Source organism: Amborella trichopoda, chromosome 6 (assembly GCF_054954075.1).
Source record: "Amborella trichopoda isolate Santa Cruz 75 chromosome 6, AtrichopodaSantaCruz75HAP2 v2.0, whole genome shotgun sequence".
Taxonomy (NCBI): domain Eukaryota; kingdom Viridiplantae; phylum Streptophyta; class Magnoliopsida; order Amborellales; family Amborellaceae; genus Amborella; species Amborella trichopoda.
This window is the reverse complement of record NC_142341.1, coordinates 42,146,416-42,163,405: the sequence shown is the minus strand read 5'-3', so window position 1 is coordinate 42,163,405 and position 16,990 is coordinate 42,146,416. Positions and strand designations below refer to the sequence as shown.

Sequence of the window (16,990 nt, the reverse complement as noted above, 5' to 3'; positions counted from 1 at the left end):
GCAGTACAAATAAACAAACAAAAGGTAAAAACTCTTGTTTGCCTTTCTCTTCCTCATCCTACGGCGTTCAAAATTATAGAATGCGACGCCTCTGATATAGGCTTGGGTGGTATTCTCAAACAAAGGATTGAGACAAAAGAAGAACTACTCGGGTATACTTCTAAAGCTTGGAATCCCACACAAAAAAATTATTCAATGGTTAAAGAAGAATTACTAGCCATTGTTCATTGTGTCACAAAATTTCATAGTGACATTCTTAATCAATCATTTCTTATACGAACTGACTGCAAAGCAGCCAAAGATATTTTGCAAAAAGATGTTCAAAATTTAGTTTCTAAACAAATATTTGCTCGCTGGCAGGCTATCTTGTCCGCCTTTGATTTTACCATCGAACACCTTCCCGGGTCTTCTAATTCCTTGCCTGATTTCTTAACCCGTGAATTTTTGCAAGGGGGGCAACACTGACAGCAACGACGAATCACTTTTGTCCCTTGCACTACAGCTGTTCGAAGAAAATAGAAATAATAATATTTCACTTTCACCTCACCTATAATGGGTTCTCGTAGCACTTCTCGCCACGATAAACGCCCAATGACCAATATAATACCATTCGAAGGAAAACCTTCGCCTTTGGCAATCCGTTCGCCTTCACACTCTCCTATGCATCAAATAACCTATCCCGAAGCAACTGCTTCAAATCCCATATATTCTCCAGCCCAGTCTAAGTCTGCTTCAAGACCTAATATACCAAGATCCTCATATATTGAACGAGCTTACCTCATGGATATTACTATTGATGAACAACACATCAATACAGATCCTATAAAACTTGCTCCATTATATCTGCTCAATCACTTAAACCCAACCAATGGTGTAAAAACCAGAGAGTACTATGAAGCCATCCTTATGGAAACAGGATCCATTTTCGTTATCCATTATTACCAGCAAAATACCAGAGTCATTGCGTACTCAAAGGTTCAAATCAAAAACTTACTTCCCTATGATGAGTGGGGTTGTAATCCCGTGCAAGGAAAGAAATTGCATAACCCAGATTTCTCTTATAAATACTTTAAGTATGCCGAATATATTGAAGCCTGGCATAAGTTATTTTACTACCAAAATCCAAATAACACACACAGCTGGTAGATACAGTTCCGGCTACCTATTTTTGAAAGATTCCCCACATGGTTTAAAAACTGGTTCTTAGTGTGGGGCTCAACATCTTCAATCTTACCTCCTGCTTTCAAAACAGTGCAGGAACTATTCAAAGAATACAATAATATTGATACTACCATTGATATTCACCTATACTTTATGGCCTTGTACCAAATCCCATGGATTATGAAATGGGACTATACCATCTCAGTCAATAATACTACTGACTACACCTATATTCCCCGACTAGGAAAAACTATCTCTGTAAAATGGTGGGACATATTCAATATGGATCCCACAACAATCACACCCAAAAGAATACCTCAGCAAACACCTCAACACCAACCAAGCCCAAATACTGCCAACACCTCTTTTGATTTCCCAACTTGTTTGAGAAATATGCTCCAGTCCAACCCCAATGCCTCAAAGGAAGCCTTAGAGCAACAAATGAAAGAAATATTTGCTGAAGCGGGAAGAAAACCAGTTTCTTCTGAAGAAACTGTACAATCTTCACCTTTACACACCAATCAGTACTTGCAACTTCCTGCAACAAATCCGGATGACGAAACAAATCCAGAAGAAGATGATCCGGATGAATTTAGCCAGAGACCTTGAAGAATATCCTTAGTACTATCATCACCAATAGTTGATTTCAGAAGATTCCAGAGAAAAGCCTCACCGACATATATGCCAAAAGAAGATGCTCTAACCGACATATACGCCAAAAGAAGATGCTCTCACCGACATATACGCCAAAAGAAGATGCCATCACCGACATATAGTCCAAAAAAGTTACTGTAGCCACTTGCATATAATCCAAAAACGCACTGTAGCCATGATTAGAAAAAACAAGACGAAACACTGTACAAAGATGCTTTTTCCTTTTTTGTTTTTTGTCTTTTGTCTTTTGGTCTCATCTTTTGTCAACATCATCTTTAATCCTTTGTCCTCTTCCTCTTTTGTCTTCGTCCTCTTTGCTTCCTCATGAAGCAACCTCCCTTATAAAAGGAAGCCTCTTCCCTCTCATTCGGCAGAGGTCGTTCACTCCCCTGAGAGAGGTCACTCACTCCTCAGCTGCTCCTCTCCGCTCCTCTCTGCTTCTCTCCGCTCCTCTCCTCTCTGCTTCTCTCTGCTCCTCTCAACTCCTATTTCTCTTTCATCTCCGAAGATAAAGAATATCAACAATCAAGAGCTATCCTGACCTTCATAGCTCCATAATCAAATACCAGGTTCTATCTCTCTTCTCTATTCTTGATATGTGTGACTGCAATATAAACTCTCTTCCTTTATATTGCCCGCAACACTGGAAACTCTTTTCCAGTTACTGCATCTGTAAACAGTAAGTCTACTGTTTTCAAAATCCCTTTTTCTCTGTCTATTTTTGCTCTATCTATCTTTGTTCCTATCTTTGTTTATTTCTCGGTTTGTCTGTAATAGCTTGTATTTGTCTGTAATAGCTTGTATTAGTCTGTAATAGTTGGTATCAGTGTAACTGTACTATGTTTGTGGCTTAAACAGTTTGTAATTATATACTTTGATTAATACAGTGTGACGTTTATCAGTTTGTCTCAGATGTTTTAATATATTTAGCATGCAGTTTAAAATCTTATTTAATGTAAAAATTGGAGATTTAAATTATGCTCAATGGTTTGTTATTGATATATCAATCATACCCCTTCTTTGCATAATCCTTTTCATTCCCAATTATTATAAAATTCTGCAAGAACTTATTAAATATAATAGTCTAATATTTACATATTTAATCTAGAACATCTCTAGATCCATAATTACCACCTTATACTCTAACAAATGTTATCAATAGGATCGGACTGTAGATCCTGAGCGTTATATATATATATATATATATATATATATAGCCGCGGCTCTAAACAATCAAATTGGAGCCTACCACAAAAGTTTCACTAGCAGATGTTATTGTGATGCCCAAATATCCACAAATTGATCATCTCGACATCAAGATGTATGGACATGAGAAAAAAATGGATTTCAAGTTTTGGAAATAGTGTATTTTGTAATGCATTTTTGGACCATCAATTTTCAAGATTATCAAGTTTTCATAGATCTGTCGATCTACACTATTTTTTAAGCTTTAAACTTTATAAATAAAGATGAAAATATATTTTACGGCTATCACAAGATATCCAGTATTGAAAGCACATTTCTCGACACTATTTGAAGGTAGGCTCTAATTTGATTGTTTAGAGCCTAGGCTCTATACAAAATGCACCCATATATATATATATATATATATATATATATATATATGAATGATATCATGTCACCGTGTCATTATAATAATATAATGAAACCACACTTTTAAAAAATCATGTGTATGGCATTTATTTGACCCCAAATTTCGCACACACTCTCTTCATCCTAATAATCAATCTCAAGAAAAATAAAATTCAATTTGCACCCTAAATATGGTCAAATTGAGTTCCCTCCAACAATGGATTTAGGCCTTTACAAATTCAAAATCATTTTTTTCTTTTTGACATTATTAATCTAATGATAAGAAAACCAACTAAAAATTTTAGAAAGAAAAAAAATCCTTATAGGGCCTAGATCTAAGCATTTCATTGAAATGGGCAGCCAATATTAAATGGGCTAAAACAATTCTTGAGTGTGTTTTCAAATTTTGCTTTTTTGTGATTGTTCATTGAAATGAAAAGGGTGTACATTTAAAAGTTGAAGTCAAATAAATAGCCCTATCAAGATTTTTAAAGATCGTTTCATTATATTACTATAGAACCGTTGCATTCAATCACTTCCCATATATATATATATATATATATATATATCTATGGGAAAAGTTTATATAGAGCCGAGGCTCTAAACAATCAAATTTGAGACTACCTCAAAAATTTCACTAGTAGATGTTGTTTTGATGCTTAAATATCTTCGAAATGATCATCTCGATATCAAATGCATGGATATGAGAAAAAAATGGATTTTAAGTTTTGGAAATAGTGCATTTTGTAACGTATTTTTGGATCATCAATTTTCAAGATTTTCATAGATCTCCTCTATTTTTGAAGCTTTAAACTTTATAAATAAATATGAAAATATATTTTAAGGCTATAACAAAGATTTCCAATATTAAAAACCATATTTCTCAAAACTATTTGAAGGTAGGCTCTAATTTGATTGTTTAGAGCCTAGGCTCTATACAAACTTCACCCAATATATATATATATATATGGAAAAGTCTTCCCAACGCCCATAGGCAAAAATGAACAGTGCTTTCGCCTATGCTCATGACTATCAAAAGTTCATTGTTCGGTCACGATTGTCTGGTAGTGTTTTAATTTTTTTTTTTTCTATAAATCGGAATTATCTGAAATTTAGAGTGTATGTACATCTTAATGAGGTGCACCTAATAAAAATATGAAAAAATATTTTGCAAATTATAAATTGACCAAAATACCCCTGTAAATTTTCAGGGGTATTTTGGTCAAATTATATTATACGAATTATTTTTTTTTATATTTTTATTAGATTCTCCTATTTTTGATGAACACACGCTTTAAATTTCAGATCATTCTGATTTGTAGAAAAAAATGAAAATTGAAACGCTACCGAACAACTGTGACTGTGCGATGAACTTTGGACGGTGATGAGCATAGGCGAAATCACTGTTCATTTTCGCCTATAGGCATTGTGCAGTGTTTTCCTATATATATATATATATAAAGTAAAAACTATGTAATAATAATATTTATTAATTAATTAACAATGCATCTAATACTACATATTATATATATCTAAACATCGACCCATTATTAGAAGGACCCGATTTCTATGCGACCAAGCCCGCATATGTACAAATGAAGGCCTCTTAACAAATCTATTTTTGAGATGGATTTTAAGATTTTATTTTTAAGGACATGTAGTCTTTAAACATGGATATCATGAATATGAAAAAAAAAAAAAATATGTAAAATTAGAAATAATAACTCTAGTAAGAAAACATTTGGATCATTAGTTTCCATTGTTTTTAGATGGAACACCTACTTGTGTCCATCTTTAAGATGGATGCTTTACACTTTTTTTTTTTTGAGAGAAGGTTAACTGTTTCATTGAAGAAAATAAGAGTTTGTACAAGTGTTGGGTCTAGCGTCCCTTACAAAACTTGGGAGCTACCAGGACCCTAACAGGTAAGGTAATCCCTTTACAAAAAAGCCATAAAAGTGTTAAATGCTCGTGACAACAATGAGTTGGCTTAGCAAAAATGGTGGACAGATGGATGCTTTACACTTTCTGGACCGCATATGTAGAAATGCGGTCCAGCCCGCATGAAATAGTTTTATCCCAAAATGTTAGGAATGGGTTGATGTTTCTTTGTATAAGTAATAAATTGACAGAAAGTACTATCCCAAAATGTGAGAAAATATTTTTTCAAGTAATATCCCATGGTCATAATATCATGTACAATTTATATTATGAATATAGAAATCATGTTGTTAATATGCATAAACTCCTCACACAAATACATTTAAGTACTTGGCTTTTAGTGAATCCCTAGGCTAGCTTCCTTATTTGCACTCTTAGTATAATTAACGTGGATCCTGGAATAATTGTACGAGTTGATGACTAATTGGAAATTTATCGATTGCAGTAAGTAATCTCTTGTACTTGATATTGAACTTGTTTGTTTTTTAATTATTATTTTTCTTAATGAATATTTGACATGAAGTAAGAAATCTCTATTAATGTGGACCATAATGATGTTTTACTCCCTCACCACTACGCATTCATCTGTCTAGGTCCTCCAGTAGTAGGTATCCCAGATTGATTTATGGCCACTGGTGGAGTGAGATTGTTTGTTCGCCAGGGTGGTTATTTTGAGAGTAACCAGAATGATGGATGGACCTATTACAAAGAGGGGAACCTAAAATCCATACTATATAATGGGGGCAACTCATCGCAGCAACTAAAAGCTCATCTGGGATTTATATTGAGATCTGACCCAAGCAATTTGAGAATTATGTATCAAGAAAAGGACCAATCAATAGATTTAGTTGATTTAATAGACGATGAGGATGTGATGTGTATGCTGATGGTGGCGTCCAATGTATACGTGTGCCGCAAATCAGACATCACAATCAATGATTGGGGAGCATCAGCCTTTTGAATATACCTCTGCTCCATCGGCAAGAGACCGGTGTGTGTGATTAAAGACCTCCAATTATGCATTCATATTATTGCAACTGTCCTAGTACTTACCAGATGAAATCGAATTATGAGTAAATTTTAGGAAATTATACGTTGTTGCCATAATATATTTTAACTATGTTTGTTTCCTTGACATATATTGACTAACATGTGGTTCAATACCTACTAGATGCTCGAAACGTTTTCTCACAGCTGCTCTAATGTACCAGTGAACGTCCCTGGAAGGAATAACGTAGTTGGGAGCAGGAGACTAAATCCAAATACGACATGCTGCCGCCCTTAGTGAGCCCGTGCAAATCAACATGTCCACGAGTGGACCTAAGCGTGGGACAAGATTTCGATACTGTTGTGGAGTTACGCAATCACTTAGTTGATTATGCGATATATAAGAATTTTGTGTTAAAGCAACATAAAATGATAAAAAAAGAAAAGAAAAAAAAAGTGATTGGATACTGTAATGGACCACCAGATTGCATTTGGCATTTGCGCTGCTCCGGGGTCGAAACGACAAAATGAAAAAAACCTTCATGGTGGGAGTTGATATATGAGCACACTTGTAGAGAACCAATGGGTAGGGCACATCAACTATTGCAAGAAGACAATGGGTTGCTGAAAGAATTAAAGCTCGACTAAAAGACCAGATGAACCTCAAACCCAAAGATATTGGAAATGACGTTCAACGGGATAATGGGGTGTCATTATCATACATGCAAGCTTGGCGAGGCAAAGAAGTTGCGAGGGCAATGATCCGGGGGTCAGAAGCGCAATCGTACACTGAGCTATCCCTCTATCTTGAGAAACTAAATATCACCAACCCTGAACTATATCCTACATATGAACTGATGAGTAGTATAGACTTGAGTGTCTTTTGCTCTCCTACCGTCCATGCCTCAATGGATTTTGGTATGGCTGTAGGCCACTATTAGGTTTGGATGGAACGTTCTTGAAGGGAACATATTTGGGGATCCTATTGACCACAATAGCCGTAGATGCTACTCATGGCACGTTCCTTGTTGCGATTGCCGTGGAAGGCTAAAAGTTGGACTTGGTTCCTAGAGAGCTTGAATGATGTGTTTCGTTAGGAGGTGGACATGGTTCCTTGTTTTACAGTTGTGTTGTATCAAACCGTCAAAAGAGTTTGAAAACTGCAATTCAGTGTGTATTCCTGGGATCCTATCCAACGCATTGCATGCGCCACCTTGTAAAAAACTTTAGGAGAAAATGGAAGAACACAGTGTTCACAAAGAAGATTTGGAATGCTATGTGTGCAGTAACTACTAAGGGGTTCAAGGAAGAGATGTTGAAAATTAAAGAAATAGATGAAGGGGCTTACCAATGGATAATAGAATAGAGAAATGAGTACTAGGTGAATGCTTATTTCTAGGGCAAGAGATACGATCATTTTACATCTAATATATCTGAGCAGTTTAACAGTTGTATTTTAGAGGATCGTGACAAGCCTCTCATTGCAATGTGTGAAGGCATCGAAATAAAGTTAGTGGCAAGATTTGCTATACATTGGTAGCAGGATGAAATGTGGACCGGTGTGCTAGTGCCTAAAGCACAAGAAGTCATAACTGAATGGATTGAGAAGTCAAAGTTCCTCCATCATGTCACATGGATCGCAGGCAGAAAATATGAGAATGAGGAGATGACGCACAATGTAGATCTCGATGCCCTAGTTGCACTTGTAAGGTGTGGTGGAACAATGGGTTGCCATGTACCCATGCAATTGCAGCTATAGACCACAGTCACCTCCAGATAACAGACTTTTGTGAGCCGTATTTCACTGTTCAAACTTACAGGACCACCTATGCAATTGAATTCCGTCATGTACCAACTATTAGGTTGAAATTTCACATGCCAAAAAAATCATCAAACAAGTACAAAAAACCCTAATCCGCCATCCTTTCTTGTTCTCCTTCAAATCTCAACCAAAAAACTTCGAATTTGTTCCAAAATACTTGTAATTCATTCACTAACAATGCCCTATTGAAATGTTAAAATATTTTATTATTTACGTGAGGTTTTAGGATCCAAATATTAGGTTTCTTGACCCCCAAAACCCCAATCAGTGATTACTCATATTTTTTCCCAATATAATACACAACCATTACACATTTGAGTAAATTTCTTGATGATTGGACCAATTATCAAAGCCCTAGAGTCAATGATTCGGTAGGTATAAAAATGATGGTAACCTCCCTCAAAAAATTAAAAAAATTGAATCCAAGAAAGAGATGAAACCTACCTGATTAGCATCCAATAGATGGCCAAATGTTTGCGAATGTGAGAGCTTCAGACGGTTGCTCCGTAGAGCGAGAGAACTCTAGGTAGAGAGAGAGAGGATAGAGAGAGAGGAGAAGATATAATGGGAAGAAGGGCCGAACGGGGTTTTGGGGCATTTGAACATATGTCCGGTATGAGGAACACAGAACAAATTAGAATATAAGTTCGACTACATGCGAATGATATTCGGCATCACTCATACCGGACAGACAAATAACAAAACGCAATTTGTCCGATATCTTGAACATTGGACAGTACAAACTAGCCCCTCTTGTCCAGTATTGTTATTGTCGAACAGCAGGGCAACTTAGGGAGAAAAAAAAAAGCGTCGGTGGGGAGGGGTGCTCCGCATAATTTTTGGGAAAAATAAAATCAATTGGTAATAAAAGTACACAAAAGGTGTCCATAAGTAAAAAAAACTATAAAAGAGATAGACAGATGGAACAATAAGAATTTTAGAAAATGCAAAAAATATAATTCCCCATTATGGGTTTTAGGCTGTATCCGACCTAAAATAATGATTTGATATAATTGATTTTTGGGGTTTTTCAAGTTTATTTTACAAGTTTATTATTTTTGTAGGTGCCTAGCACTTAGTTGACAGCTAGGCCCAAGGATTAAACTTGCGTTCCAAGGGCGGATTCTAGCAAGGGTGTAAAAATTCAAATTCACAATGAAAGGCTTCCCTTTTCTTAATGATAATTCATAAAGAAAACCATGTCATGCCTTAAATGTGCACCAGATTCCATTGGAAATAAATACCATCCGTAGGGTACAGACTCAAATTGTCCAGTTAGATGGGATTTGACCGCCTTTGGGCAATGCCTTTTTCTCATAATAAAAAGAGAGGATCATGGGTTTCATTTAAACATAGAAACATAGAGAAAGATACCCACATCATACCCATACTCTGAGTGAATGAGAGAGAGTGAGAGAGAGATTCCACCCATCACAGTCTCTCTTTCTCCCTCTGTCCTCTGCTGAGATTGTGTGCTTCTTGAAGGTGCTTCCGAGCAACTATCAAAGCTCATAGGATACAATCGGGTGGAATAGGCTTTCAACTCTGGTAATTGTGAAGCGGTCCCTTCAAGAAAGCTGTTTTGACTCTTCGCTCGGTTATTCACAAAGCAAAGGAGGAGAACTATAGTTTAAGGTAGTTGATTAAGCATTTTTTCTTTAAGAAGTTCATTCTGCTCGCAAACAAAGACCTCTATCCAACATTGGTATTCTCTTACTAGAAACCAATTCATTTACCTAGGAGAGCATAACAAATTTTACAGAGTCTTCTAATCGCTAAATCGCCAAACCCACAGGGTAATGCAACCGCTCACTACTGGCCAGATTGAATTTATGTGGAAGGGCAACTTTGTTTCGCAGGAAGGAGCACTATGAGATTCTCCACTGGACTACAGCTTTCCCAAAGCGGTAGTTACTGTAGTATCTGGGAACAGGCTTTCCAGCCTTTCCCAGTGCTCTATGTATCTTTGTGAGCAAGCGGATTCATTCCTATTTAGGTGCCAAAGCACTTTGCTGGGCTGATGGGAAAGCTCTCTCAATGAATGAACTTTCCCAGGTCTCCCGAAAAGCACTTTCACAAGAAACAAACATGCCCTGAAAGATCACCCTGCCATGAAAAGCCATTTTCATTTTTTCTAAAGTCTCAGTAATGTTAAACTGGAATCTTGTTCGGTCTAGACATGACAAGAGTCAAGCTGCCAGTCAGTGATCGAAAATGTCCTTTTCATAGGGAAGAATTTTCTCTAGCATCTCTTAACATTAGATCTAGAGACACTTCTTGGGTTTACCTTGGCATTGCTTCCAAATGAACATCGGAGCACTTCTAGGTTACATCCTTGGGAGTATCCATTCAGGTCCATCATCTAAACCCACAGCCTTATTTTCGTCTCTGTGCTTTCATAGAAGGTGACCTTCAGCTCCATACAGGCTCTTGAACTATCTATTCTATTCGCCGTTGTCAAAGTTTCCACTTGGAGATGATCTACCCCAGAAAAAAGTTTCTCACAAACCGGAGGTGGGAAACCATATCGTTACCCAAAGATACCTAAAAGTGTTTCAATAGATATGCCTAACTCCCGTGCATTCTTAAGCAGTAGCTAAATTTTCAGGGAAGAGGGATCCTCCATCCCCCACCTTCTAGAAAAATCTAAGGCCTGTCATCTATGATCTATCTTCACAGAAATCAAATAAATATGGTAAAAAATGTGCATACGACATATATGTGGCTGTCTCACAACAACACTACATGCTTTAAGTGGTAAATCTACAATATAATTCTCAAGTATATGTGGAGTGCATTAATGCATTATAATGGTCCAAAGAATTTTCAGAGAATGTGAAACTAATAAAGATAGCAGCTCATGTAAGAACGGGACTCATAATAAGATAACAGGTGGTAGAGATAGACAGGTTAAAGTAACCACATCATAAAATTGAGGGGGAAGGAAGTTGGACTGTTGGTTGTGGAATAATTAAAGGTCTTAGAATTCAACATAGCGAAGATGTACAAATGAATGAGAATTAAAAGGAAACTAACAAAGCAAAATGAATCTTAGCTAGGGGCTCCAAGCCGGCTTGGCTCGGCATGTGATGAGAAAGCTTCAACGGTATTTTGTAGCTCGACAAGCCACACCAAGCTGAGCTGGACAAGTCATTTACTAATCAGGCCAAGCTCAAGGCAAGTCAGCTTGAGCTTGAGTTGAGCTTGTTTAATATATTAGCTATAATTAATAATAATGCATATTAATATAACATTATACTTGAAAATTTTTAAAACACATGAAGCCTAGAAGCACGGCTTATGTTCGCCTTACTTGGCTTCTTTGTGGGCTTGCTTAAGTAAACAAGTGAAGCCAAGCCAAGCTCAAGCTGGGTAGTTCAAGCTTGAGCCAAGGCCATGCTCATCCTCCAACCATGGAAGCCCCATTTGAACGTGTCCAAGCGCGGATCATTGACACCCCTAATCTCAGCTTGTTTGCTTTCACATACAAGTAAAAGCACTAAATAGATCAATAAGGCAAATCATTAAGAGTTGGGCCATACTTATCTATCTGAAAAACTGGTGACTAGAGATCCATATAAATATCATTTGCTTGCATTACAAAACCAAAACTAAATGAACTACACAAGAAAAGGAAGTTACCCTGGTAACTCCAAGAACAGACTAAAATCATGACTTCTTTGTTTGCAACAGCTCCATTCTTTTCCACCGTCATGAAATATGGGCTGAACAAAGAATCCATCATTGATAGACAGACACTTAATCCATGCACATGCACAGATATGCAGAAATTTGAGGAATTAAACTTTCAAATAAATAATTAAAAGTGAACTGTCTTACCGGCTAAAGACATGAAGTGGGGCCGGGAACCGAAAGAACCAAGAGAACATGGCAAACAAAAACAAAAAAATAATCAGTTGATGCAAGATATCAAATCTGCATGTAAATGTATTATATGCATCTATAGCTACACACACAACATATATACTAGCATTCCACCCCACTCGTGTTGCATGCAGAGGAGTTATAGATGCGATTTTTTTGCTCTTGTTCTTTCAATATATATGGAACCACGATGAATCCTATTACTGACCAGTGATCTAATATATAATTTAGTATTTGCTAACACTTTAATTTTACACCAAACCCATGTGGATGCACCAAGAGAGAGTGAGGGGAGAAGAAATTTATGGAGGACTATACAGAAATACAATTGAGAATTTTCCAGAGAATGATGGAACAACGAGAAAGAGAATTTGAGAAAGAAATGAATAGATCCACAGAGAGAGAGAGAGAGAGAGAGAGAGAGAGAGAGAGAAGAGAGGGAGAGGAAAGTTTCCCAGCACCCTTTACAATGGGAGTTTCATTGAACAGTTCAAACCTATTAACTAAAGGGTGTTGTTTGTATAGTGCCGAGGCTCTAAACAATCAAAACAAGACGCACCTTCAAATAGTGCTGAGAAATGTGGTTTTAATACTGGAAATCTTTGTAATAGCCTTAAAATATATTGTCATCTTTAAGTATAAAATTTAAAGCTTAAAAGACAGTGTAGATCGAGCAGATATATAAAAACTTGAAAATCTAGAAAATTGACGGTCCGAAAATGCGTTACAAGAGGCATTGTTTTCAAAACTTGAAATCCATTTTTTTCTCATGTCCATGCATCTTGATGTCGCGATGATCAATTTGAGGATATTTGGGCATCAAAACAACTTCTTCTAGTGAAATTTTTTAGGTGGGCTCTAATTGATTGTTTAGAGTCTCGGCTCTACACAAACTTTTTCCTTAACTGAAAAACATGTGGGAAGAGGGTGCAAAATTGCTATTTGGGGAAATTAAATAGAGATAGAAGAGGGAAAGAGGGGGGAGAAAAGGGGGAGTGTGGAGGGTGGGTTACCAATAAAAAAGTAAACAAGGTACTTTTTAAGGAAATAATTACATTCAAACAAATATATGTTCTCTAAGGAAACCTGCTAGAATTAATAGAATCCCAAACATCATTAAATGACAGATATGCTGATCTTTTTCAATAAGTAGGTGTTCATTCATTTTAGTGGAATGATAAATAATTAAGAGCATTCCTGGAATATAATCTCACACAAGCCATCCCCAAACTGCTTAGGTGGACCACTTACTTCTAGAGTTCTAGTAATTCCCAGAGTGTTATTAATTCATTTAAGCACAAAAAATTTCAGGAGTTAGGTCAGCTCCTGCCATTTAGGAGTGCCCCGCTTTCATCGGCGGTTCACCATCAATCCCATGCTATAAATGTTAACTTTAGATCCTTGAAAACCTCTTTGTCCTTAAATGACAATGCCAATCATGCAGCAGCAGACTTATAGAACATTCAAATACACCCTAACATAGTATACGTAAATATGGATGTGAAATTATGAATAGAACTGGTAACATTTAACGACACCATAGATTTATATAGCATTTTGTATTGCACGCAGGACATAGATGGAAGTAGTGAGAAGGGATATGGTGACTTATGGTCTGACTAAGTGTATGGCCCTTGATAAAGTAGAATGGAAGAACATGAATCGTGTAGCTGATCCCAAATAGTTGGGATAAGCCTCGGATGATGATGATGATATTGCATGCAACATAATGTCAAACGATATTCCAAACAAATAGACACATTTAGCATTTAAGCTAGTATTTATCGTCATAGTTATAAGTGAAGACACATATATTATGAAGAAATACTGTCTCTGACTCTCATGTTCTTGTTTATAACTAGATCATTGATTGTAGATCTAAAAGTTCTTTTTTCCTTTTTTATCAATAGATTGTTTGCCTTCTTACATATCATGATTTAAAATATCTCAAATATGGTCTAAGCTATGTCGTATAGGCTCTTTTCTTTGGGCCTGTGTAGGACACATATCGGCACAGATTCTCCTAGAATATTTTGTTTACTAACCGTTGATTACATCATTTTAGAAATACGAACTTTAAGAATATCTAGGGATTCATCCAACCAAGGTATAATTGATTTCCTCTTGCTACTCATCATGAAATGAAATGTTAGTAATTTAGTATTTGATAAATAATTGTTGGATTTGGTTTTCTTCATAATATAGCTATGTTGTGGTTCTCTTCACAATATAGCTATGTTGCCGCAAGTAACTATAAAATTATACACGGGAAAAGCCTCCAAGTAACATGACTATCATAAACTCAAGCCTCCGCGTAACTTTTATGATTACTTCCATGAAATCAAGAAAAAGACAATATAGAAAATTGTAGAACAGTGTCATTTGCAGAGGCATCACGAATGATGGAAGTGCTTTAATTTAAGACTGGGTTCATAAGATCCACACAAACTCGTAGCCATAGTTCAAAAAGTCAGACGCCTAGCCACCTCGGCGGCTCACCTAGGCAGCCTGGAAGCCTCACCACCATGCACTGGGCCACCGAGAACCCTTTTGGCTAGGGCGGAAATTGCCCTAGACAAAAGGGAAAATAATATTATCCCCCCCTTTAAAAGGGGAAATAGTATTTGGGGGGATTTTGGCTCCCCAAAACCCTAGAGAACTCTATTTGTACCCCAAAAACTAAGTTTTTAGCTCAAAATCGGTTTTTTTTATAAGGATCAAATACAAATTTGAAGGTTTAAATGCTTTAGATTTTTAGACATTTCAAAGTTTTAGTATTTTATACATGTAAATTTGAGTTTTTAAACGTAAGGTTTTAGCACAGGCCAAATAGGATTAAGTTTTAGTATTTTAGACATGTAAATTTGAGTTTTTAAATGTAAGTTTTTAGCATAGGCCAAATAGGATTGAAATTTGAAACACAACCCCCCCCCCCCCCCTAAAAAAAAAACGAAAAAGGGCCCTCTTCCCCACATAGTGGCCGCCCAGGTCATTGGCGGTCACCGCGCTGTCTTCTTGAACATTGCTCATAGCAAATTGTAACTTGTGGGCACGAACTATGTTTGCTACACATTGATCTGATCTTTACTAGGACATTGAGAATGAAGGAGAGATGGTCAGCATAGGAATCTTGAAACCATGGAAATGCAATCCAAAACATAACCAATGCTCTTCCCACACAAGTTAACCAGGAGGCAAGCTTCGAAGCCTCAGATGACTAGCTCAGTTCATAATACAGTGCTTGTAATTTGAAAAAAGAAAAAAGAAACAAAGAAAGAAAAGCTGTGTCTCTAGGCTTCCACACATAATTTGGTAAATATCACGCCTCAGTTGCCAAATTAAATGTTATACTTTTTTTCTTTTTCTTTTTTAAAGTTGATGTTATACTTTCCCCAAAAACATATGGGAATAATATGCATGCCCTTGAGTCAACAACACTTCGAAAACACCTAAAGATGATAAAAGAAAATAAAATAAGAACTACTGCTAAAACATATGGTAGAACAACAAAGTGAACCCACCAAAAAGTCCCACCAGGGACGATCACGCATGTGCACTAACAGTAAGTATCCCTCTACTTGGTTAAAATAAGAAGCTAGGCTCCTCACATATGGTAAAGGTTCTCCCAAATGCCAAAACACACCAAGTTAAGCACCCATAAACACAATGTTGGTGCAAAGACCAGCCACTTAAAATGGCCTTGTTGGTGGTTGTAAAGGTTGCATGTTGCAATTTGCAAAAGAAAATAGCAACTGCTTGCTAATAAACATGGGCCAATTAGTGGTTACAAGATTTAGGAAGGTAACGGAAAAAAAAAAAATGTTATTATGATTTAGTTGCCTATTTATCAATTTTAGCAAACGTATCAAATAAACATCACATACCAATAAATCAAATGGCATCATGAAAAACCACCAACGGTAGAAAAAAAAAATTTTGATTTCCTTAACAGAACTTAATTTAGGTAGGATTAAATACATAAATCAGGAACCTCCATCAGGAACAAATCACTAAAACAATGGGTTAAAAATTATAAATTCCTGTAAAATAGCAATCAATAGTCAAATTAACAGAACAAAGATAAGAATGCATGTTCACTAAAGTTCTGATCTTTAAGGCTGCCCAAAGCTGATGGCAAAAAGTGACCCAAAAACAGACATTGCTTAGCGCGGGAAGAGCAAACGTTTTGTCTGATCACGCATTTTCCAGTCTAATAATCTTTGTAACAAAGCCCCAATAAACACAAAACCAATCATCCAATAAAATCCGAAGGGAATCAAAGTTCAGTACAAGAAAAAAAAACTAAACCATAAGAAAAGGCAAAAATCCACATTATTATCATAAAAATTCCCAACAAAGGGCCAGAAGCTCTTCAGTTCTAAAAGATAAACGCATTGATCAGTTCAAGAAACTAAACATCATAAAATCAAGAAACCCCTAAGGGAAAAGCTCAAAATCCCATAAAAGAGCAATAAAAGAGAGAGAGAGAGAGAGAGAGAGAGAGAGAGGGCGCCTACCCCATGGTGATATGTGCAAGAGCCCTCTGGGTTGTCGTCCTCAGAGAAGAATGCAACGCAGCCAATCCGTTGACACCGAACCTTAACCTTCTCTTCCGCCATCTTCTCTCTCTTCTCTCTCTCTCTCTCTCTCTCTCTCTCCCTCTCTCTCCCTCTCTCTCTAGAATCGTTGCTCAGTAACTCGGAAGGGCTAGACGAGCCTCGTCTTTAGCAGATTCCCAGTCCAGTGTAATTGTGTCTGGACTCTGGAGTACTAAAAAAATAATACAATTTCGTATGGGTGCGGTTGGTATAGAGTCTACACTCTAAAAAATCAAATTAGAGCCTACCTTAAAGATAGTATCGAGAAATGTGGTTTCAATATTGGAAATTTTAATGTAATGATGACCTTAAAATATATTTTTATTTTTATTGATAAACTTTAAAGCTT

At 36.6% G+C, this 16,990-nt stretch overlaps 1 protein-coding gene and 1 long non-coding RNA gene across 6 annotated transcripts in view; one reads left to right on the top strand and one right to left on the bottom strand.

Moving 5' to 3' along the window:
• PBS2 (cysteine and histidine-rich domain-containing protein RAR1) overlaps positions 1-16,738 on the bottom strand; it is a 36,578-nt gene extending 19,840 nt beyond the window's left edge. For 3 of the 4 annotated variants that reach the window (XR_016058594.1, XR_016058593.1, XM_088870925.1), the window contains exon 1: positions 11,801-11,915. Coding sequence is in view for 2 of the 4 variants with exons in the window: in XM_088870925.1 (XP_088727051.1) it covers positions 11,801-11,903 (103 nt within the window). In the remaining 2 variants the exon portion in view is untranslated. Of the gene's footprint in view, positions 1-11,800; positions 11,916-16,560 lie in introns of those variants that run through there. The other variant, XM_088870927.1, reaches the window with a different exon arrangement.
• Positions 1,636-8,205, top strand: LOC148781781 (uncharacterized). Of its 2 annotated transcripts, none has more exons than XR_016058596.1 (2): positions 1,636-2,494; positions 6,561-8,205. It is a non-coding gene; the product is annotated as an uncharacterized LOC148781781 (long non-coding RNA). The 2 variants fall into 2 exon arrangements; XR_016058595.1 differs by lacking the exon at positions 1,636-2,494 and adding an exon at positions 5,737-6,340.
• Positions 16,739-16,990: the final 252 nt, after the last annotated feature.